Below are 25,000 nucleotides of genomic sequence, written 5' to 3' on the forward strand. Positions count from 1 at the left end.
TCTCTCTCTCTCTCTCTCTCTCTCTCTCTGTATGGAGGAAAATCAACAAACCAAGAATCAAGTCTGAAAAATAATGCTGACAGAAGCAATACATCATGACCGAACGATAAACAAGAGTACTAAACGTCGCCCCCGCAGTATGCAGGTGTCTTGGGCAATGTTGAGATTCATTACGAAATGTGCCTGGACGATGCAATGAAGGAGTTGCCAATACTTGAAGAGAATCCCGATAAGTGGTGCACCCCTTCCCGGCTCTCCAACCCCATCCCTCCCCCCACCACTCACTGCGACCACGTGCTTTGTGTTTACCTCCCCGCGCCACGTGCCAATATTTACCTCAGCCACGTGGTAATGTTTACATCCACCACGTGACTGTGTTTACATCGGATACCCTCCATATCTTTTTCATATTTTCCTTCCTGAATGGCCATCACCTACCCAGACATGATAGTGAGGACACAGAGTCAGTCACCTACGTGCTGGATGCGTCGTGACTCGAGGTTTGGGAATGACACGTGCCGCACATTACTGGCGTGACGTCAGGTGAGTTGCCAGTGGCTGGAATGGAACCTGCACTGCTCACCCGCCACACTACGAGTTTCACTGACGAGACGGCAACACAGCAACTAATAACAGCTGACCCCCCCCCCCCTGTCATTATGGGAGAGAGAGAGAGAGAGAGAGAGAGAGAGAGAGAGAGAGAGAGAGAGAGAGAGAGAGAGAGAGAGAGAGAGAGAGAGAGAGAGAGAGAGAGAGACCAGGAGGGGCTGCTACGTGAGTGACCGCAAATTAATGAAGCCCAAATGCGCAGTTACACCATGACAGCTCAAAATAATGGTGCTGTAACAAGGTGACGGGGGAAGGAGAGGTGATAAGCGTGGCTGGCGGTGACGTGGGGAGTGGCGGGGAAGGCAGCGGGCGGCGCCAGTTCAACGATCTACTCTCCGCACTGCACACGCCCTCAAGGTTTCAAGCGATGCCACAGCCGGTGGGGGAACTGAGCCTGGTGACGTCTGGGCCACGCAATGCTTCATACTTAACACATTCTGAATCAGGACACCAGTTTAGTTTTATTCAGGACGCAACGAGAGGCTTATATGAAGTTGATATTTTTGGTGCAGAAGGAGTTAAAAATAGTCTCCTTTTACTCTTTTCCTGGAATTATAACAATTTATTCTATCTTCTTTAGGGACTTTTTTTTTTTATTTTGCTGATCTTGGCCCATCTCACGTAAAATAATAATAATAATAATAATAATAATAATAATAATAATAATAATAATAATAATAATAATAATAATAATAATCATAATAATAACAATCTAACAACTAGAAACAGCATGAAGTTTGGAAATATTTAACAGGGTTCACATCTGGATTGCTCACAACAAAACTTTTTTTACTCCATTAGAGAAACCTTAAGCCATTCTACAGAGGTGAACACTCGCACAACCACAGGCATCACAAGGGTTCAGCTGCTCGACCACTGAGTTTGTTATCAATCTCAAAAAAATTCCTGCTTTAAGATCTGCGACGCCATAACGGACAAAAGGTTAACTGACCTCTATTGGACTTGTGTTTATAGCTTCGTCTTATTATCATCCAATTTATTTATTTTATTTTACTTTATTTTTTTTATCTATTTATTTACTATTATTTTTATTCATTCTCTTCTGCAATTCAGCGTCCGACACACCAATGGAAATTAAGAGTGCCTCAACTATTATTATTCTTCGTACAACATTATTATTCTTCGTACAACAACAACAACAACAACTACTACTACTACTACTACTACTATTACTACTACTACTACTACTACTACTTCTACCACCACCACCATTATTACTATCAAAATAAAAGCAGTATAAGTGATAATATACAAACATTTAAGTGTACCCTTTCACACAACATTTAGAGGACAGGCTAATCTAGACTTGTTTGAATGTAATACATCAAATATCTTAATCAGTTCAACCTCTAAACGTGGTGTGATGGGGTACGTTCATATTGTCGTTGTTGTTGTTGTTGTTGTTGTTGTTGTTGCTGTTTTACTTATAATAATAATAATAATAATAATAATAATAATAATAATAATAATAATAATAATAATAATAATAATAATAATAATAATAATAATAATAATAATAATAATAATACAATAAAAATAAAAATAATAATAATAATAATAATAATAATAATAATAATAATAATATTATTATTATTATTATTATTATTATTATTATTATTATTATTATTATTATTATTACTATTATAGTAGTAGTAGTAGTAGTAGTATTAGTATTAGTATTAGTAGTAGTAGTAGTAGTATCATCTTTAAAATACTATAACAAAACTACTACAACTACTAATATTACTACTATTTTTTTAACGTAAGAGGAACACAGGCCTAGAGGTACGAAAACTTGTAAAAGACAAGAAAAGAACCCACTGAGGTGCCAGTTCTTTAAGGAAAGGGCCAAAAGGATTATTCAAAATTTGGGAAGTGTCTACTACTACTATTACTACTACTACTACTACTACTACTACTACTACTACTACTACTACTATCATCATTCCCCATTATCAGCACTGGAGCGTCTTGGGAACATGCTCACGTGCTCTAGGGACAAGAAAAGGGCTAGGAACTCCGGCTCAACAACTTCTGTATTCCCCCCTGCCCCGAAACATATCTTGTGGGTGACACCTTGTACGTGAGGGACGGGGCGTACTGTACAAGTAGGGTAAAAGACACGTTGCTTAAGCCTGGCCCCTAAAGCACGTTATTTTCACCTACACACGTCCTTCACCTGGAGTTTAGTTACACAAGTCTTTCATCTGGATTTTTGTTATACACACGTCAATTCCACCTGAAGTTTAGTTCCACACGTCTTTCACCTGAAGTTCAGTTACACGCTTCAGGCAAATGATATAAAAGGTTGTACTTGTCAAACTGGCTTAAAGTATCATACGTAATTAGAATCCTGTACAAACGCTAATGGGACTGCTTCATTACCGCCATTAAGTCTACTCATCAGCATGTTAACAAGGAATAATAACAGCGATAGGTTCGGGTATGACTGTTTCGACGCGGTGGCTGTGTATTGCTGATTATCTATTTACTTAAACAATGTCTTAGTGTTATCTGTGTGCTTATCCATCACCTGGCATTACAATGAAAAAAAAAAGTGGTAGGTTAGTGGGCAAAGTGCTGTAATATTGATTTTGTTCTCTTTATTTTATTTATTTATATTTTCTTGGGGGGGAACGATTAGAAACAAGAAAAAAGTGATAACTTAGCTAACTCAGTGTTGTAATGGATGTCTGTATACTGATTTTGTTCTCTATTCATTTTCCGTTCTCTCTTGGCAAAAGAGAGAATAGTGATACGTTAATGTGCACAGTTTTGTAATGTGACGTCTGTGCATCAGTACTGATTGCTCCCTTTACTTATTTTTCCTTATTTATTTTTTTTTTATGTGTTGAGACTTACCAAAGGCACAAACACATTAGAGAAAGATAAATAAGCCACGCCCAAACAATCAATTATAGAAAGAGATTCACATCTTATCTCTTCGTTCATGTTTATCCTGCTTACTTATATAATCAAGTGTTGGATGGATCAGGTCTTCCTTGTCCAATGTGCGACTCGCAGGAAGACTCGCAGAAGAAAACGAGACACCTTTCATTGGCATGTTTATCTTCCCGCATCCCGCGTTTCCAGCCCTCCACTCCCCCTTCGCCCCTCCTCCTGCCTGCCCAGACCATTCCTCCCCACCCCCTCTCCCCCCGCCCCGCACTGCCACCCTCCACCAGTATTGCCTCGCCGCTCAGTATGATGTGATGTGTGATGTGCTCCGAGATTTATTCATACACAACACACTTTTGCTGACTCGATTGTTGCCTCATACCGGTGAATATTTGGTGGTTCTTTGTCTCATGGCTCTGTATATCTTACTAACCTCTCTCTCTCTCTCTCTCTCTCTCTCTCTCTCCTCTCTCTCTCTCTCTCTCTCTCTCTCTCTCTCTCTCTCTCTCCTCTCTCTCTCTCTCTCTCTCTCTGACGCAAAATCCTGCCTCCCTTTCCCTCCACCTCGGGGGCGGGAGGGAGAGTCGCCCCGCCCCGGAGGTTACCGGCCTCCAGGGTCAACAACCTCCACAACATCTACCTCAACTTTCCCTCCAAAGTTGACGATCCAGAGCCGCCTTCTCCCCGCCCTGTCTCCCAGCGGTCCACAACTTCGCTACAACCTCGCTGCTCCCCACTCCGCCGCCCGCCACTCTCACCACACACACACACACACACACACACACACACACACACACCGGCCCCGCTTCCACAATGCTCCCCACAATGGAATACCAACAGTCTAAATATATCCACAAACCACTCCACTATTTCTTTCACCTGTTACACGTAAAACCCTAAAGGCTCAATGCCACGCCAAGCTAACCACATGGTACCCACCACGCCGAGCTAACCACATGGTACCCATCCTTGCCGCCCTCCACGCTCCCCTCGCCAGCCTTATCGGGTCGTGCAGTATTCGATGAAATGCGTCGAACTAAACTGACAAGGCGACCACGAGACTGTGGCCCTTTAATATGACGGGGTAAAAATACTTGAGTTACACTGAACCGAACTGGGGTGTCACTGACTGACTGACTGACTGACATACTGCCTCCCTTGTTAATCCCTCGACATGATAAACAAGAACTATGAGGGGAGTTTAAAAGTACGAAATCTATGTAGACTGAACGGAACTGAGATATGACTGAGTGACTGACTGACTGACTGACTGACTTACTGACTTCCTTGTTAATCTCGGCATGATAAACAAGAACTATGAAAAAAAAGTTAGATGCACATCTCAGTAAGATAAAAACAAAAGTGAATGCAAAATAAAAAATAATAAGTTTATGAGGACTGAAAGCACATTTGCAATTCCTCTACTACATATGATAAACAAAAAGCTATGTGTAGAATTAAAAGGACTAAATTTATGTGGAGTGAGCGCACAACTGCAATCCCTAGGTCAGCGTGACAGACGAGAGCTATGGAGCGAAGCGGAGCGCTAAGCAACAAACGGAACACAAGCGCCATCCGCACGTCTGCATTTCCACTTGTTCCAGTGTTCTCTTTCTCTTATATAACCAAACTTGTCGGCCTGCCTGCTCCTTGTGTCACTCGAGGGGCACACTTGTTCAACCTGTTGCCATGAGCCATCAAGGTCACCCTTACCCTCACACACACACACACACACACACACACACACACACACACACACACACACACACTGCAATCACAAATTAAGTCTCGGGAAGGGTGCCACGCACGCTCCCCGCCCCACACGCCATGGAGCAGCGTGGGTCAGTCTAGCTGCGCAGTGGCCGAGCATGAATGGGAAATACGCAAAGTCACGAACCATTGAGAGAAATTATGTATTAATAAAGTGGTCATTCTTCACCCACAGGCTCATTATACAGCGGAGCAGAGAGAGAGAGAGAGAGAGAGAGAGAGAGAGAGAGAGAGAGAGAGAGAGAGAGAGAGAGAGAGAGAGAGAGAGAGAGAGAGAGAGAGAGAGAGAGAGAGAGAGAGAGAGAGAGAGAACGAGTTTGTATCGAAAGGTCATCGATTAGTCGCAAACGAGTTAATCATAGTACAAAAAAAATAACAATTAGACCCACATTATCATCACTACAATATTATTATTATCATCCGTAGCAAGTTTGGGGACAGGCGGAGCTTCAGTTAGTAACCCAGCACGGCACGAGAACACCAGAGCAGCCAGCCCTTCACGTGACTATTGCCAGGAGAGTACGTAACACACTCCGCAACTTGCAGGACGGACCCTCATTGGCGCCACGGACCTGCACGAATACACGCCTTACGCAGAGCACAGCCGCCCCAAGGAGTCCTGCGGTAACTCAGTGGCTTCAGGGTGTGATAAATGAAGTAATCTTTAAGACTTTCCCCATCTTCCTCCCCCTCCGCCTTCTCCTGCCTCCACTCCGCCATTATGGTGGAATGGTGGAGTGCCTTGTTCACGCCTCCCACGCACCTCCTCCACTGCACCACAACAAAGGCGCCATTTCTCGCCTCTCTCTCCCCCCCTCCCCATGTCTTCCATTTCCCACGACTCTGCTCCCTCCTCCTCCTCCGTCAGATATTATGAGCATATATATCTGCCTACGTGAAGCCTGAGAGAGAGAGAGAGAGAGAGAGAGAGAGAGAGAGAGAGAGAGAGAGAGAGAGAGAGAGAGAGAGAGAGAGAGAGAGAGAGAGAGAGAGAGAGAGAGAGAGAGAGAGAGAGAGAGAGAGAGAGACTATAAGTATTACCAAGAACTTACGTAGTTGTAGAAAAGTACTATTATGAAAACACAGAAGGCTACCTGCTTACAATGCCTTCCTTCCCTATCCTCCTCTCCCCCTCTCTCCTCCTCATCCCCATTCCCCCCTGGGACTTGCCCAGGCGAGGTGAGGTGAGGTGAAACTCCCCCGTCTCTCCCTCACAATGATATTCTCTCTCTCTCTCTCTCTCTCTCTCTCTCTCTCTCTCTCTCTCTCTCTCTCTCTCTCTCAACTCCTGTCTCGATAACCACTCCATCTCTCCAATTTCTCGTTGTGTTCAATTGTTATTGTTATGGTTGTTCTTTCCTTCATGTGAACCACAACCTCCACCACCACTACTACCCTGGATGGTGGTGGGGGCCAGGACAGACGAAAGGCCAGAAGAAAAAGGGGAGGAGGGAGGAGGAGGGAAGGAAGCAAAGGGCCCAGACTAGGGAGCATTTAAAGGGGCATATGATGGCGGCAATGCAGGAGCTGGAGAAGTAGAAATAGGAGAGAGAGAGAGAGAGAGAGAGAGAGAGAGAGAGAGAGAGAGAGAGAGAGAGAGAGAGAGAGAGAGAGAGAGAGAGAGAGAGAGAGAGAGAGAGAGAGAGAGAGAGAGAGAGAGAGAGAGAGGAGAGAGAGAGAGAGAGAGAGAGAGAGAGAGATGGGAGGAGGGGGAGGATGGCGGTCGTTGCTCCCTGTGACTGTTGGGAGAGGGGGGGGAGGACGAAGGCTGCATCAACTTTCACTAGTGGGCAACAAACCACCTCTGGGTCAAGGCAGCGTCCCACCGTCACCCCCACGACACCCCAGCTCACCCCACCATCGTCACGCCCACCACGACTCCTACGCACTTAGCCTTTCACCCCACCAACTCCATACGCTCACCCCTTCACCCCTTTCTTCCTTGTCCCCTGGTCCATTAATTCCTTTCACGACTCTAATGCAAGTACCTCACCCCATCACACCCAACGTGCCCATTCCTCATCCCTTCACTCCACAACTACGCATTTTCTCACCCCATTAACTTCCCACACTCAGCACACCAGCCTTTCACCCATCACCCCCCATCACATCTAATACCCATCATACCTTTGTCACCTCTTTCCACTTCATCACCCCACTCATGACTCAACCATCGAACATCCCTCACCGACACATGTTCACTCCCCACACGTCATGTCATGTCACTGACCTCCTCAAAGGTCACCAACCCCTCCTGTCATTCCAACCATCCACCTGTCACCTTCGCAGTAAACACCGTATCCTCCAGCGTTCTTGAGTCTTGACTACTTTCAACAGCCTCTAGTGGAAGTTGTTAGATTTTCAAGTGCGTTTCCAGGTGTTTTCATGTTTCTAGGGATAACTTCAGGAGAACTCTACGTCAATGGAAAGAAAACAGCAATGAGGACTCCATTAATTATCTATGTAGCCTCTGAGATTAATGACCATGAAAATTTTACATAATGAGGATTCTATATAATAGGGATTCTACATAATCAATGGAAAGAAAACACCAGCGAGAACTTAACTAATCATTTGTGGCCTTTGAAACAGATGCTTGTGAAAGGACAAAGTATGCAAGAATATGAAGCCAAGACCCGTATTCTTAAACACATCGAGCTCCCATCAAGACTGCCACAGAGATAATTACTCAAGTTTTCACGCGTGTTTTTACTCCACTGATGACATAAAAGTCCTTGCTGAACTGATCAAAATTACGAAAGCACAGTACCCCAGTAGCTTTTACAGTCCATAAAGAATCAAGGTAAAACGCAAGAATGTTAAGGAATGCCACCGTACCCCTGGATTCCATATAGCAAGGAGGGTAAGGTAAGGGACACAAAGAACTAGGAAAAAAAAACCCGCCTCCCACTCGCTTATCACCGTTCACACCCTATACTTTTTTTTATTTTTTTCCCCTTTTTTTATTCTTTCTTTTTTCTTTTCTCGCTGGATCATCACGCAGCAGGCCACGTGTCTTCCTTCCTCGCGGTAAAGTGCAGTGTAATGTCAGCAAAATGGTCAATCACTGTATCCTTCACCACGCGCTAACCAACCTTTCCCCACATTGACTCTCACTCCCTACCCGTCCCCAGCACTTCACATTAATCCTCTCTCCCGACACATTAAATCTTTCAATACCACGCCATCACTAATTACATTCTCGATACCATTAGTAGAGGATTTCGTGAAGTTTACATTGATACCCTTTTGTAATCATCTGAGTCTTAATTCATGTATCTCTTCACTGTATGTTTCCTGTATACTAACTAACGCACAATTAGGTTAAGTTTTGTGTGATACCTTTCTACAGTCATGGAAGATTAGTTATATACCTAACTATTCACTGTATATCTACTGTATGACGCACAATAGGTGAGTTTTTTTTTTTTTTTTGGGGGGGTTACCTTTTAGCAATCATGTAATCTTAATTCTACATCTAACTACTCGCTATATCTTTACTGCAAGACGCACAACAGGTAAAGTTTTACGATAATACCTTTTACGATCATGGAACCTTAAATATCTTTGACTACTGACTATATCTTTACCGTATGAGGCACAATGGGTGACTTCATGGCGTCCGAGAAATGTGTGGCAAGTAATGAACAATGAACAAAGCCTACATACATACGCCGGTACACGTGTCTTGCCCCCCACCGCCTAAAACCCCCAGGACCCCCAAAGCCTTCACCGTGATTGGCGTTTCTTTTCACCGGCCACTTCATAATCCAGTCTTGCTTTATCCCTTCCTCGCCCCAACCCCCAACCTTGCCCCCCAACTTGTGGCCGCCGCGAGGACGTCTGGCGCAGGAGGGGGCAGAGGGGAGAGGGGAGAGGAGGAGGAGGAGGAGGAGGAGGAGGAGGAAGAGGCTTTCTCCTCCAAAGTTCTCCCTCCTCTCCAATGCCTCCTCCCCCAACTCAAGGCTGTCTTCACGTCCCCGCCAACCCCAGAGACGCCCGACTGCCATGGCTGGGATGGGAGGAAAGGGGAGGGAATGGGAGGAAAGACGAGGAATCGAGGTGAGGGGAGGAGAAATTGGTAGTGGGCAAGGGATGATAACTGCGCAGATTGAGTCTCAAGCCTTAAAAGTGAGAGTGAGAGCAAAAGGATGGGCATGGTGGGGATGAGAGGTGGGGGATGAAGGGGAAGGGAAAGAAATGGTGAAGCTGAAATGAGTTACCTTGGGAGAAAATGGCAGGTATGTAAGTAATTGGTAAGGAAATCAGAGAGAGAGAGAGAGAGAGAGAGAGAGAAGAGAGAGAGAGAGAGAGAGAGAGAGAGAGAGGAGAGAGAGAGAGAGAGAGAGAGAGAGAGAGAGAGAGAGAGAGAGAGAGAGAGAGTCAGGCGGGAGAAGGGGAAGAGGGGGGACGGGGGCGAAATCGAGACATGTGACGTCAAATGTAACCTTGACGCTAAGCATTTGTATTTCACTCATCTACAAAATCTCTCTCTCTCACGCTCTCTCTCCCTCTCTCTCTCTCTCTCTCTCTCTCTCTCTCTCTCTCTCTCTCTCTCTCTCTCTCTTGTCGGCCCCTTTTATGATTATTCCTTAATTTTCTTCCTCAATATTTTTTTCTTTTCCTTGTTTTTCCCCTTGGTATTACTTTCCCGTGCAATGTTTGTCTTATCCCCCCCCTCTCTCTCTCTCTCTCTTCTCTCTCTCTCTCTCTCTCTCTCTCTCTCTCTCTCTCTCTCTCTCTCTCTCTCTCGATGTCACAGAAGCAAATAATAAAAAAAAACACAACTGCTAAATTCTGTCCTCACCCACACACAAACACACACCAGGAAACACAGGTACAGTACATACACACATACATACATACACAAAGCACAATAAATCCAGACGACGACGACAAAAATTCTCCCTTTCCTTTACCTTACATTCAACTTTCCATCGTGTTATTGAAAGATTTGCATTTTCCCGGAAGCGAAGAGAAGGAAAGAGATAGAGAGAGGGAGAGGGATGCAGATGAAGAGGTGGTGAAAGAGAAACATGCATATATAGATAGAAAGAGAGAAGGGGAGAGGAGGAGGGAGGAAGAGGAGGAGGAGAGGGAAGGGGAGAGAGTTGTGAGGACGGTGCAGGTTGCTCAACACTCCCTCACTCCTACTCCTGCCTCGGACGTCGACCCCCGCATCACCACCACCACCACCACCACCACCTGTTGCCATCACCGTCCGTCCACACTTTTCCTTCCCCCGTCACAGGCCAGGATGTGGGTTGATGGAGATGGAAGGGATGGAAGGAAAGATGGAGGGATGAAGAAGGAATAGCTAACTGCATGCCTCCCCTCCTCCCGCAGCCTCGCTACACAAAACTTTCTTCTTTCTCTCACCCCTTTTCTGTCCACCTCTGTAATGCAAGAGTTAACCAGTATTCTCAGTCATTCATCCCTTTCTCTGGCAAACTCTGGAACTCCCTGCCTGCTTCTGTATTTTCACCTTCCTATGACTTCATCTCTTACAAGAGGGAGGTTTCAAGACACTTATCCTGTAACTTTTGACTACCGCTTTCGACTCGGTTCGGAGACCGGCAACCCCGTGGGCTTTTTTTTTTTTTCCTTGGCCGGTGCCCCTCCTACATAAATAAAGAAAAAAAAATGTGGGGAGGGGAAGGTTAGTACTGATTGAGAAGATGAGGAAGGGGCAATAGGGAGATAATGGTGATGGGGAAGGTAGGATGGGATATGACTGTTGTATGAATGATAAGCAAGGTTGATAGTGAAGGGGGGAAGAAAGAGAGGTGTGGAGGATGATGACGGTGATGGGGAAGGAAGGGGAATGATGGAGGGTGTAAGTGGTGGGGAAAAGAGGGAGGGGGTGATAAACTGATTACAATGAAGGGAGAGGAGAGAAAGAATGAATGGTGAGGATGAGAAGGAGGGGATGATGAAGGGATGACAATGGTGGGGAAGAGAGGGAGGAGGTGATATATGGATGACAATGGTGGGGGAGGAGAGAAAGAATGAGTGGTAGGGATGAGAGGGAGAGAATACTAGAGAAACGAGTGGTGGGGATGCGAGGGCATGGAGAGGGATGACGAAGAGTAAAAGCTGACAGTGGTGGGGGGAGGAATGAGGGATGGCATCAATGGGGAAAGAAATTGAGAAAGGAAAGTCATTTTTGGGGAGGACTACGCATTCCGGCATCGACACTAACGACGCTGAGATAGTCCATGTCTTTATCGATACTGTAATTACTGAAGGTCATTTTATCACGGTATTTTACAGCAGGAATGGCTAATTCATGTACCTAAACGTTGGAATATTCATGTGTTTCGTGTTCACTACTTCACTATATTGGACAAGATTAGCTGGCAGAAAGTTTTATTTGTGCCCCAACAGACTTCGTGTTCGCGTCACCCCCAGCAGGCAGCAGAGGCAAGCACCTCTTCAAGGTCTGTTTACATGAGCAAAGCCGCGCCGCTCCACCCTGACCTCCAGATGGCGGCGATGGCATTTGCTCGCCCCGCAAGTCAGTCCCTTTGTTGTGCGTGTGGTGTGGTGGGCCACTTGACGGTAATTTCAGCGCAATTTGCGAGTCCCACATTTCTCGCAAGACATGTTGGTCATATGTGTTTTTTTGCTTTTCCTCTCCAAAACAATATTTTCTACTTTTCCCTCCGTAACACAAAACAGCAATATTCTCTTACTTTTTTCCTCTCTTCGTAACTATATATATATTGTAGACCGACAACACTGAATGCAAAGGGTAACGTCTGCTAGTTCTGGCATATTTGTTTAGCGCGGCTCTAGTCAGGCTGACAGTGTAGGGCGAGTGGGAGCACAGCAGGAAAGCACAGCAGGAGCAAGGGTAAGAGGTAAGAGGAGAGGACTAAGCATTGTGGAGGAGACAAGGAGGAGAGGCAAGAGGGGAGGACTTCATTACGGGAGCAGTCACTTGAAGAAAAGAGAACAGAGGCCGGCCATTACACCTGAGCTAGTCCCCCTCCATCAGGACGCGTGCTGGGAGGAGGTGATCTAGCGTGTGTTGACGGCCGCCTCTCCTCACCTCTCACACGCCATCCATTCACGGCTGCTCATCGTGGAGATGCAACGACACGACTTTTTTTGTTTTTGTTTTGTCTATACATGCATACTAGATGATGATGATGATGATGATGATGATGATGATGATGATGATGATGATGATAATAAAAATAATAATAGTAATAATAATAATAAGAAGAAGAACAAGAACAACAACAACAACAACAACAACAACAACAACAACAACAACAACAACAACAACAAGAAAGAAAGAAAGAAAGAAAGAAAGAAAGAAAGAAAGAAAGAAAGAAAGAAAGAAAGAAAGAAAGAAAGAAAGAAAGAAAGAAAGAAAGAAAGAAAGAAAGAAAGGAAGGAAAGAAGGAAGGAAGGAAGGAAGGAAGGAAGGAAGGAAGGAAGGAAGGAAGGAGAAAAGAAAGGAACAACAACAACAACAACAACAACAACAATAACAACTTTTCACGTCTTCGCTATTTACCCGTAACTCATGACTTAGCAAAAAATAATTTAGGACTCATGTGACAAGCAAGCACACACACACACACACACACACACACACACACACACACACACACACACACACACACACACACACACACACACACACACATACACAGAACTGCTATCTCTCCACACCTGCCGCGCTGCAAGGACACTCGATTCCCGTTCCTACTATGTTACTTGCTGAAGGGGCAGAAGCTACAGCGTGAAATGAGACAAGCACAAGTTATCTCCGCCCGCTGTCAGTCACTACAAACTCCCTCATCTTATACTCGTCCGGGATTCCAACTTGAGTCCTCTGGATTGAGCAAAGCGAGCTAACTGCAGGACTAGTAATTGTCAGTCTGGTGACATGTAGTTAATGACGAGTGACCTTGGGTAATGAAATTCCCCTCGATGTGTCTGTTCAGTTTCTCCTCCTCTGATCCAAGCCGGTGGTCATGCACTACAATCCGGTTTGAAGAGTGCGTGGTGTCGTGTATTAATTGTTCATTCGGTGGCGTGGAATGCAACGGTACATCTTTTCCTTGACTAGATTTTCCTCCAGCTGCTGAGGCTGAATGGTGTTATGAATGTGAATGCTGGTTTTTAACCACGCCTTGAATTAATAGGCATTATTATCATTATTATGAAGAAACCGTTCTGGGTGTGGCTCGGAGAATGTGAGAGGGTACGTGAGTGTGCCTTCCCACGGCTATCCAGCTTAGCGTGGATGTCAGCTTAATATGTAGATAGATTGATCGATTATCATATCTTTTTACTCATTTTCTGATCATCATTATCGTTGTTGTTGTTGCTGCTGCTGATGATGATGATAATGTGATCACAAAAATCCATCCCGCATCACATGCATTCCCATTGCAGCAATGTGAGAAGGTCGAGACACGTGTAGTAATGGTGTAAGAATTGTGTTTATGTGCCCCTCGCCCTTACTTAACCTGAGGCGCTACCAGATACAACTCTCTTACGTCAAGCCGGTGAATGACACACTACACCATCACCACCAACACCACATCTCGTCCCCACCACACACCTGACTCTCTCCCATCTTTTCAGTGCCAATTTTTTTTTAGCACCACCTTTTCATTGCCAACATTTTTTTTAGCTACTGTCAGGATAGAGTGAGAGATGGAAGGAAGCAGGAAAGTGAAGGAGGGGGTGTGATGTAATTCTTACCACCCCGATGAAAGGAGTGGGGAGGCAGGAGAGGGGGGCGGGTAGGGATGGGGGCTGGAGTGAGAGTGTGGGGACTATTGTTGACTGACTGGACGGGTGGTGGAATAAGTCAGTGAGGGTCGTTCACCTCCTCATGGCCCACACTCAGCGAGTCCCGTGGTCACACACACACACACACACACACACACACACACACACACACACACACACACACACACAGGGTGTGGGGGGAGAGAGAGAGAGAGAGAGAGAGAGAGAGAGAGAGAGAGAGAGAGAGAGAGAGAGAGAGAGAGAGAGAGAGAGAGAGAGAGAGAGAGAGAGAGAGAGAGAGAGAGAGAGAGAGAGAGAGAGAGAGAGAGAGAGAGAGCACATATGCAGGTGGTATTACAGGCACACACGCAAAAAAGTTCGTGGGAAAACAACCATTTTGAAGAAATACCATTAAATAAATAAATAAACTGATAAACAAGTAAATAAATAAACATAATACATATTAACAAATAGATAAATCAATAACTTTTTATAAGATCAACATGAATGGCATCTTGGAGACAACCAAGGAATACATACATACTCGTATATGCAAAGAAAGATCCTATTCTTACATTCCTACATATGTGGGAAAAAAAAATATATATATATATTTATACATATATACGAACCAGTGGTACTGTGCCCACTGTCCTTCTTTTGCCGCCCTTTGTATGACACACAGGCACAGTTACTACTATTACTACTACAATTCAAGAAACACCAGGATTATCTTGCCGGTTTCCTCTTTACTACTCCAAAACTAAAATATTTTCTTCAAGAACTGTTCATTGAGCAGTCTGTCATTTTTCCCCAAGATAAGTATTCTACCCAGCACTCCTGTACGCGGTGCCTGGCCTCACTAAAAATAGCAGCACAATCATCAGCGTGACAAAAGAAGACATCACCTAGAGACCAGCAGTGAGACGCCACCATTCTTTACACTGGCCCTGCGCCCTCCCCCGCCCACATCCGCGACGTGACACCAACAACCAGATCAGTCACACAGGGGGGGGGGGTGGCGGAGGGGCGGGGGGGGGAGAAAGTGAGGCCATGGAGGGAAAACGAGGAGGAAGAGGAAGGGGAAGGGGAAGGGGAAGAGGAAGAAGAATGGGAAGGGGAAGAGGGAAGATGTGAACAATAAACAATGAGAAAGAATTGAGTGATTGATTTAATGGCGCTGCAATTATGGTGCCACATGGAGCGGAGTGTAGATGAAAAGGTAATGGGTGCATGGAGAGGCCGGGTGTAGAAGGAAAAAGGAGACTGTGAAATATAACAGAAAAACAAAACAAGGAGGCTGCAAGGAAGACAAACTGATGAGGATGGTGAGGGGAAAAGGAAACGAGATAAAATGAAAGTAGGGAAGCAGGTGGAAACTTTGAATTATGGAAGGAAATAATAATGTGAAAGGTGGTAAAGGATTTAAGAGGTGAAGGGAAGAATGGAAAGGAAAGCTGGAAGGAGAGGAGAGGAGAGGAGAGGAGAGGAGAGGAGAGGAGAGGAGAGGACAGGAAAGGAGGAGAGACGATGCATGGAAGAAGCAAGGAATTTAACGAGGATATTAGGATAAACAAAATGGAGACAAGAGGGAAGAGGAAATTTAAAGGGATGGAAGAGACAGGAGATATAGGGGAGAGAAGATGTAGGGAGGATGAGAGACACGGAAAACGAGATACGTAGATCGGAGGCTGAGAAAGGTTACGAGAACAAATCAATTTAGGGCTATGCTTCCTGTACACACACACACACACACACACACACACACACACACACACACACACACACACACACACACACACACACATTTTCACAAGCTCACGTCACACACCCACTTGTTCATTTGATCCACACCTACAACCACACTACATACTTCACCACACAATCATATCCACATACCTTCCTCACCTTTAACAAACAAACAAACAAACAAACGAACACACACACACACACACACACACACACACACACACACACACACACACACACACACACACACACACACACACACACACACACATCTGACAAGACCTCCAGTGACACACCTGCACAAATATTCCTTTCCCCACCTCCACAAGCACAAGTACCCTATGCCCTCATCCCGCCCCTTCAAGCCACCTCCTCCCCCTCCTCCCTCCTCCCAGCGACGCCCACAGCAAGCTCCAAATGTTGGCGATACGTCTGCTCGCACTTAGCAGTATCACGCCGCCCACTCCCTGCCTCTCGTGCCAAGCTTCTGACACCTCACTGAGTCACAGATTACTATTATCATTTTCCCTTCGTCCCCCAGCTACTACTACTACTACTACTACCACTACCACTATTACTACTACTACTACTACCACCATTATTATTATTATTAGTAGTAGTAGTAGTAGTAGTAGTAGTAGTAGTAGTAGTACTGCTGTTTGTTGGGATATGTATATTCGTACAATACTTAACAAAAGTGATCAGAGAGAGAGAGAGAGAGAGAGAGAGAGAGAGAGAGAGAGAGAGAGAGAGAGAGAGAGAGAGAGAGAGAGAGAGAGAGAGAGAGAGAGAGAGAGAGAGAGAGAGAGATAATGACAGGTTGAAAGATGAGAAAGAGAAAGAGGAAGAGGCGAACGAGTAGAAGGACGAGGAGATGAAAGAGAAAAGGTGGAAAGCAAAAATAATGAGGAGGAGGAGGAGGAGGATGAGGAGGAGGAGGAGGAGGAGGAGGAGGAGGAGGAGGAGGAGGAGGAGGAGGAGGAGGAGGAGGAGGCGAAAAAGTAAAAAAATAAATAAATAAATAGAACAGCAGGAAATAACTTTGAGAAACGATAAAATGAGACAATAAAAAAACAAGAGAAAAGAAGAGAAAAGAAAAAAAGGAAGAAAACAGGAAATTGAGGAAGTACAAAAGAATGAGAGAATGAATCCGAGAAGTGAATGAAAAAAAAATATAATAAAGAGAAAGATTAAAAATATGAGTAGGAAATACACGTAAGAAGAGAAAGTGGATAGTGGAGGGAAAAAATGAATAGAGGAGGGAGGTCAAGGTGGAGGAAACAGGGAGAAAAGTAAATAGAGAAGGTGGGCGTGGAGAGAAAACTGAGATAAACATGGAAGAGATCAGAAGATAAGAAAGAAAAATGATGGTATGAATGCACAGTTAGGAGAGAGAGAGAGAGAGAGAGAGAGAGAGAGAGAGAGAGAGAGAGAGAGAGAGAGAGAGAGAGAGAGAGAGAGAGAGAGAGAGAGAGAGAGAGAGAGAGAGAGAGAGAGAGAGAGAGTTAGGGAGGGCTAACATACCAGAAGACCTTGGCCACGTGACGTCATCAAAAATGGAGATCATGTGACCTTACGAGCAAGTTAACGTTGTTGTTGTTGTTGCTGCTCTTGTTGTTGATGCTGTTGTTGTTGATGTTGTCATTGTGTTTTGCTTACTGATCTTTCGTGTTTAAGCTGACAAGTTCTTATAGCTATTACGTTCTCTCTCTCTCTCTCTCTCTCTCTCTCTCTCTCTCTCTCTCTCTCTCTCTCTCTCTCTCTCTCATAAAGATGTAACCCGTCTAGGTCATGAATTATCAAGTTAATGTACACGTGCCAGCATTGCCAAGGACGGAAACACACACACACACACACACACACACACACACACACACACACACACACACACACACACACACACACACACACACACAATTGTCACCACCACTACTATCACCCCCTCAACAACAACTGCATCATATACACTACTAAAACCACCACCACCACTACTACTACTACTACTACTACTACTACTACTACTACTACTACTACTAATAATAATAATAATAATAATAATAATAATAATAAAAGTAACGCACGTCTCACTGCCCAAGAATTTCCTGCCCACTTTTCTTTCCTTGAGACAGTAGGTGGAGCGAGGAAGCAAGCGGGGCCGGGCAGGAGGGGCGGGGTGGGGCGGACAGGTGGGGTTACAGCGCCCTCTCTTCGCTCCCCGCCCCCCATTCCCCACCTCACCCTTAGCGACCAGCATCCTTAATTCGTCACTAGTTTTCTTTATTGTCTTTATCAATGAAAATGGGAGTTTGATGGGAGACTATTTTAATTTGGTGTGTGTGTGTGTGTGTGTGTGTGTGTGTGTGTGTGTGTGTGTGTGTGTGTGTGTGTGTGTGTGTGTGTGTGTGTGTGTGTGTGTGTGTGTGTGTGTGTGTGTGAGAGAGAGAGAGAGAGAGAGAATGGGTGAGTGCTTGTGTGAGAGAAAAGTGATATTCCGCTGGCCTGCTTCGCTTAATTAAGACAGAAAGGCTTTGTTCCGTCTCCTGGGAGGTTTTAATCTTTAGAGTTTCTTCTTATTTCCTGCTCCTTTCCCCCATTCCCCCACCCTTTCTTGTTTCATTTATTTATTTTCATTTATTTATTTATTTATTATTATTATTATTATTATTATTATTATTATTATTATTATTATTATTTTGTTATAATGATTGGTGTCGATGGTGGTGGAGGTGATGGTGGTGGTGACTGTCTGGATGATAATGCAAATAATGACAATAAAAAAATACTAAAATAAAACTTTGTGTTAACTCTCTCTCTCTCTCTCTCTCTCTCTCTCTCTCTCTCTCTCTCTCTCTCTCTCTCTCTCTCTCTCTCTCTCTCTCTCTCTCTCTCTCTCTCTCTCTCTCTCTCTCTCTCTCTCCTTACACAGGAAATCACAAAAGCAACATTCCTTGTTTTTTTTTTGTGTGTGTGTTTTCCTGTGACACACTATATTTTCCTTCTTTTACACTGCTCCTGTCATTCATAAGGGATATCACTTTACAGGGAGACGCAGAGGTTGTTGTTCTCTGTCCTCGTTACACACCTGATGCAAGGTGCATGACACGTATTAGGTTAAGGTGAAGAGTAGGGATGAATGATAACAAGAAGTAATAATGAGGAATATACGTGGCTGGAAACTGCGGCAACACCACCTACCTTGAGGAGAGAGCAGGAGGGTGGAGGACCAGTGACGAGGGAGCCCTTATCCCCGAAGACCCCCAGGGACGCTCGCCCTTCAGCGGAGACACCGGCGGGGACCTGAAGTCGTCCGTGTCCGTGGTGGTGGTGTCCGCGTCATCATCATCGGCGTCGTCCAGCCCCTCCTCCCGCGAGTCGCCAGCGCTGTCCGGGCTGCTGACGCTGTCACTGAGGGAAGGCGCCACCGTCAGGATGCAAGCTGATGCAAGGATTATTTTCAATGTCTTGTAGTCCGTACCTGTGACTGCTCCTCACGCTGCGCCATTGTGTGCCTGCCTGCCTGTCCACGCCCCTGTCCATGCCTCCGTTCACGTCCCAGCCCAACCCTCTCCAAGGCAAGGGACAGGCAAGGGACAGACAGACATACATAAGTACACTGTTGACTCACCAACACCACGCAGCACCTTTGTGCAACTCAACCTAAATATATCTCCTTTCCTCCTCTTCTTCTTTCATACTTCGCTTTTTCTTTTTTTCTTTTTTTCTTTCTTCGTCTTTGTTTTGCCCTTAGTTGCAGCTTAATATAGCTCGATTTTTTGTCTTGTCTAAATTTTCTTTACTTTTTTTCATATTATTTGCTCTTTTGTTAATTGCACTGCTTTCTTTTATTCTTATTTATCTTGTTTTCTTTCTCTTCTCCTTTGAATATCCTAGCAATTTTCTTTTATATTCAATATTCCCTTTTCTTCTGAGATGTATCTAAATGAATCTTCTTTTCTCATAATTACTCATCTCAGCTTTATGCAAATCTCTAGATATTTTTTCCTTAAATATTCTTTACCTATTATCATTTGTTTACTTAGTTGCATCTAAACAGACCAGCATTTTCTTTCATCTCTTTCTTTGCTTTTCCAACTTCCTTTTCCCCCTTTTATATATACTCGTATATATATATATATATATATATATATATATATATATATATATATATATATATATATATATATATATATATATATATATATATATATATATATATATATATATATACCATTATAAAAAAAATTTATATATATATATATATATATATATATATATATATATATATATATATATATATATATATATATATATATATATATATATATATATATATATATATATATATATATATATATATACCATTATAAAAAAAATTTATATATATATATATATATATATATATATATATATATATATATATAATATATATATATATATATATATATATATATATATATATATATACATATATATATATATATATATATATATATATATATATATATATATATATATATATATATATATATATATATATATATATATATATATAATTTTTTTTTTTTCAGTGTGTTCTTATGTTTTCTTTTTCTCATGAGCATCCTTTTGGCTTATTTTTAGAAGTAATCCGTCGCGCACCACATTCCCCACACCTCTGATTCCAGCGTGGTGATTACCCTAAGCGAGGGGACAAAAATAGACAAGGAAACTCAGCCGTCCATGGAGCACTGAGGCGTGGAAACACCACTTGGAGATATACACAGCATAACACGTGACTTTTCCTCCTGTATATATCTTTGCATCATTATAATTCCGTCTCTTTCTTTGTACCATTATAATTTCCTGCATCTTTCTTTGTAGCATTATAATTCCGTCTCTTTCTTTATACCATTATAATTCACCGTACCTTTCTTTACACCAATAAAATTAAATCCACTTGCTATCATATGAAACCTTGGAGCAATGATTCGCAAACTGTGCGCCATAACTGTCACCAAAATGCGCTCCCTAATTTTCGTAGATAGGTAAGTAATCTTCAATTTGTGCCTCGTAGTGGGGTTTACGCTACACTGACTACAGGGATAGGGTTCAAAGTCCAAAAATGTACTGCTGAGAAAACTCTAACCCGGTAAAAGGCTGAGTGATGAAAACGCAAAACTGTGTGTGTGTGTGTGTGTGTGTGTGTGTGTGTGTGTGTGTGTGTGTGTGTGTGTGTGTGTGTGTGTGTGTGTGTGTGTGTGTGTGTGTGTGTGTGTGTGTGTGTCGGTCTCTTTTACCTGAGGATTAATATTTTTCTATGCTGTCAAAATTATTCATCTTTTTTTTTTTTTCTTGCATTTCTTTTAGCGTGTTTGAATTTTTCTATAGTATCTTTAATGCAGCAGCGAGCTACAAAATTTAGGAACGACAGCCTAAGAGACTCTACTAAAGAACATAAATGAAAAATAACCCATAAAATGAGTATAATAGACATTACTTCTCTTTCTAGTGACTTTTTTTTTTCCATTATAGTTGAGCTCATTTGCCACAATATTAAACCTTCGAGGCTCAACGAGGAAATAAAATTAAAATTCCACTTAGATTATATCAGAATAACAAGCATGACATTTTTTTTTCCTGCAGCTTTTTTTTATTTTCACTTCTTTTTCATTATAGTTCAGTTTATTTACTTCCTTTTTTTTTTCAATATGAGATGTCCTTGTGCCTCCTCCTCCTCTTCCTCCTCCTCCTTTCTACTCTTCTTCCTTCTCCACCCCCTCCTCCTCCTTCTCCCTCTTTCTCCTCTTCTTCCTTCCCCCCTCCTCCTCCTCCTTCACCTCTTCCTCTTCCTCTTCCTCCTCCTCGTCCTCCTCCTCCCAGACAGCCAGGCGGGCGGTCCTTTCATGCAGGCAATATGGCTCCGTAATCATCATTTTATATTCAATTAAGGGAAAAATCCGAAGGTAAAATGAATTCCGTTGGAGTCCAGTCCGCAGGTCCAGCCCCGCATCCCAGAAATGACAGGAAAATAATGGTAATAAACCGTGATAGTAAACAGTAATGGCGATAGTAACGTTAATATTATAATACTAGTAAAGGAACGATATTTTTTTTCTCCTACGCCATGAATTGACTTTTTGTGTGTTGAGATAAAAAAAACGAAAAGATGGTAAAGATTAAATATTGATCCTAAAACAGTAATAGCGATGGGAATGGTGATATTATAAGAGTAGTATAGGAATTAACTTTTTGTGTGTCGAGGTAAAACGAAAAGATGGTAAAGAGAAAATATTGGTGATAAACAGTAATAGCGGTAGTAATATTAAAGGTAATATCATAAAGCAGCATTGTATCAACGACAATATTTTTTTACCTGTAGCCTACACTTAATTAACTTGTTGTGCTCCGATAAAAACAAGAAAAGATGGTAAAAAAAGAGTAACCAGTAAACATCAATAACAACACTAACATTAATAAAATAGTATTCTATCAATGAGAATAATCTCTATCTGCACACTTAACTAACTTGTGTGTTCATATAAAGAAGAGAAAAGTAATAGTAAATAATAACAGTGCCAGGAATAACAACAGTAACAGAATAAAAAATACAAGTACATCCAGGAACATTATTTTCTAACTGTACAATTAACTCACTCGTCTACAGAAAATCCTCGTAACTTCAGTGTGCTCAGAAAAATCAGGGGAAACTACAAAATGATGAGAGAGAGAGAGAGAGAGAGAGAGAGAGAGAGAGAGAGAGAGAGAGAGAGAGAGAGAGAGAGAGAGAGAGAGAGAGAGAGAGAGAGAGAGAGAGAGAGAGAGAGAGAGAGAGAGAGAGAGAGAGAGAGAGAGGTCACGGTTACATGTGCAGGTCATATCACAAGGGGACTAAAGGAGATATAAACAACAAGAGATCTTTAAATCCTCTCTATGCTGTTTCATCGCACTGCACTGCACTGACTATAAAGAGACCTCAGGAGGAGGAGGAGGAGGAGGAGGAGGAGGAGGAGGAGGAGGAGGAGGAGGAGGAGGAGGAGGAGGAGGAGGAGGAGGAGGCGGAGGCGGAGGAGGAGTACCTAGGTTGTTTCATTATACGACTTAATGCTAAGTACTAATTAAGAAGACAGATTACACAGCAATTAATTAAACCCACTGACTGTTGTGAATTCTGCTCGTTATTTATTCATTCATCATCATTATTATTTCTTATAGGAAGTGCTTTGGGCCAAGGGCAACAAAAACCGGTGAAACAAGAAAAAAAGAAAAGAAAAAAAAACCTTACTAAAGATGCCAGACCCAAATATAAAAAAAGAACCCCTCCAAAATCACCTAAAAAAAATGTTCTGTTGCAAGTGGAGTATTATTTGAAAACCTGCCAATGACAGGAAAATAAGTGAGTAATGGAGTGAGTCGTCTTTTTTTTTTTTTGGGGGGGGGGCTCAGTAGATTCTCAAGGCTACTGAAAAATGAAGTCAAAAGTACACCATTAGCAGCCAAAGAACAAAGTAAGAAGAGGAAAGGTACATATTTATACTGTCTCTAAATGATCTAAGGTTAATGAAATTAAATCAAATGCAAGTCATTAGCTGTTCAAGGTAAAAAGGACGAATGTACATACTTATTTTAGTACTGTAAATTTTTAGACTCAAATGAAAAGTAGCGTCATTAGCAATCCAAGAACAAAGTATGAATGGCAAAAGCACATAACTACGCTCTTTAAATTAGCTAAGGTTACTAAAATGATCTCAAAAGTGTGTCATCCACAGTCCAGGAACAATGTAATATGAATATAATAGCTATTTTGGTTCTAAATTATCTAAGGTCTTCAAGTCAACAGTGTGTCACCAGCAGTCAAGGAACAAAGCAAGAAGGGCAAAGGCTGAGATGCTCACCTAAAATCATCTGGCTCCTGGACCACCTCGCCCACCGCCTGGAAGATGTCGGTGTAGCACAGAATGAGCAGCTCGCCCAATCTGTTGGCAGAGGCTTTCTGTGGGGCAGGACTCTCCCGCTCCGTGAGGATCCTTGCCAGCACCCCTACTGAGGGAGGTCCACCGGCACGGGGCACCTGCAGGAGAGACAGCCGCGTGACGGAGAGTGCTGAAGGTGTGTGAGGGAGGCACGGTGTTGCCACCTTATATTAAGTTACATGTTTCCTACGACCGTTGACGTAATAACCTAACCTAAGTTAACTTGACCTAACTTGACCTGGGCTGACCTAACCTAATCCATTTTAACCTAAACTAATCTAATACAACGAAATCTAATTAGATGATACGTAAGATAACATTACTTGATGCAACCCAACCTAACTAACCAAATCAATTTAATCTAACCTGATATAATTTATGTAATCTATCTGGTCTTAAACATAACCTGACCTGACCTAACCTAACTTGGACTAAATGTACACTGCAATGCCTGATGACGCAGTGAAGGTCAAGAATGAGGCTGGGATCACTTGACACAAAATGTTGTTATTTTACCTATAATGTAATCAAATATATTCACCTCACATAATTACGTTTAATATTTGTCATGCTGCTTAAGAAAGTTGTTCTTATTTTATTTTTTACCCCCTTAATCCTAAAGCGTGGCGAGGACACTTTTTCTTCCTTTTCTATGCGACATATCTAATCTAGACAAGACGTGTCGCCGCCGGCGTGTCAGCCTTGTACGGCGCTCCTCCCTCACAGTCTGGGGGTGGCCTGTTCAAACCCGCATACAGTGAGTTCACCGAGAAGTAAATTTCCCTCGTCAACATTCCAACCTTACAACTTCCATAATAATGACCCTTACGACGCGTAAGGTTAGGTTGGGGAAACGATCATGGAGTTTTATTTCGGGAATTTCAGCGGAAGAATCTTCGTGGTCTCAAGTGGGGAGACGGAGTCGAGACAGACACGAGAAAGCTGGGCCAGGAGGAAGAGGATGCACAAGACAGAAGTTATTGGCGATAGCACGGAAGAGCGGCCGACTCCGCCAGATGTGAAGAACAACAAGAACAAGAAGAACAAGAAGAACAAGAAGAACAAGAAGAACGAAAAATAGAAAGAAAGAAAGAAAGAGAGAGATAGATAGATAGGTACGAAGAAGAAGAAAAGAATTTACCTTGGTACACATCATTTCGGTGTGTCACAGTTACGCATGGCGAAATTATAATGAGGAAGAGTCATCTTTAAACTCGTGGATGGAATTTACTTCAGCGCAAACAATC

The 25,000-nt window shown here is 43.1% G+C and overlaps 1 protein-coding gene across 5 annotated transcripts in view; it reads right to left on the reverse strand.

The window, feature by feature from the left end:
- LOC135105789 (uncharacterized) overlaps positions 1 to 25,000 on the reverse strand; it is a 185,118-nt gene that overhangs the window by 61,970 nt on the left and 98,148 nt on the right. For all 5 annotated transcript variants that reach the window (XM_064014305.1, XM_064014304.1, XM_064014301.1 and 2 more), the window contains 2 exons: positions 23,676 to 23,851; positions 19,000 to 19,209 (listed from right to left, as the gene is read on the reverse strand). In XM_064014305.1, coding sequence (XP_063870375.1) covers positions 23,821 to 23,851 — 31 coding nt within the window. In that variant the 3' untranslated portion in view covers positions 19,000 to 19,209; positions 23,676 to 23,820. The remainder of the gene's footprint in view (positions 1 to 18,999; positions 19,210 to 23,675; positions 23,852 to 25,000) is intronic.

This window comes from Scylla paramamosain, chromosome 12, assembly GCF_035594125.1.
Source record: "Scylla paramamosain isolate STU-SP2022 chromosome 12, ASM3559412v1, whole genome shotgun sequence".
NCBI classification, from domain to species: Eukaryota; Metazoa; Arthropoda; class Malacostraca; order Decapoda; family Portunidae; genus Scylla; species Scylla paramamosain.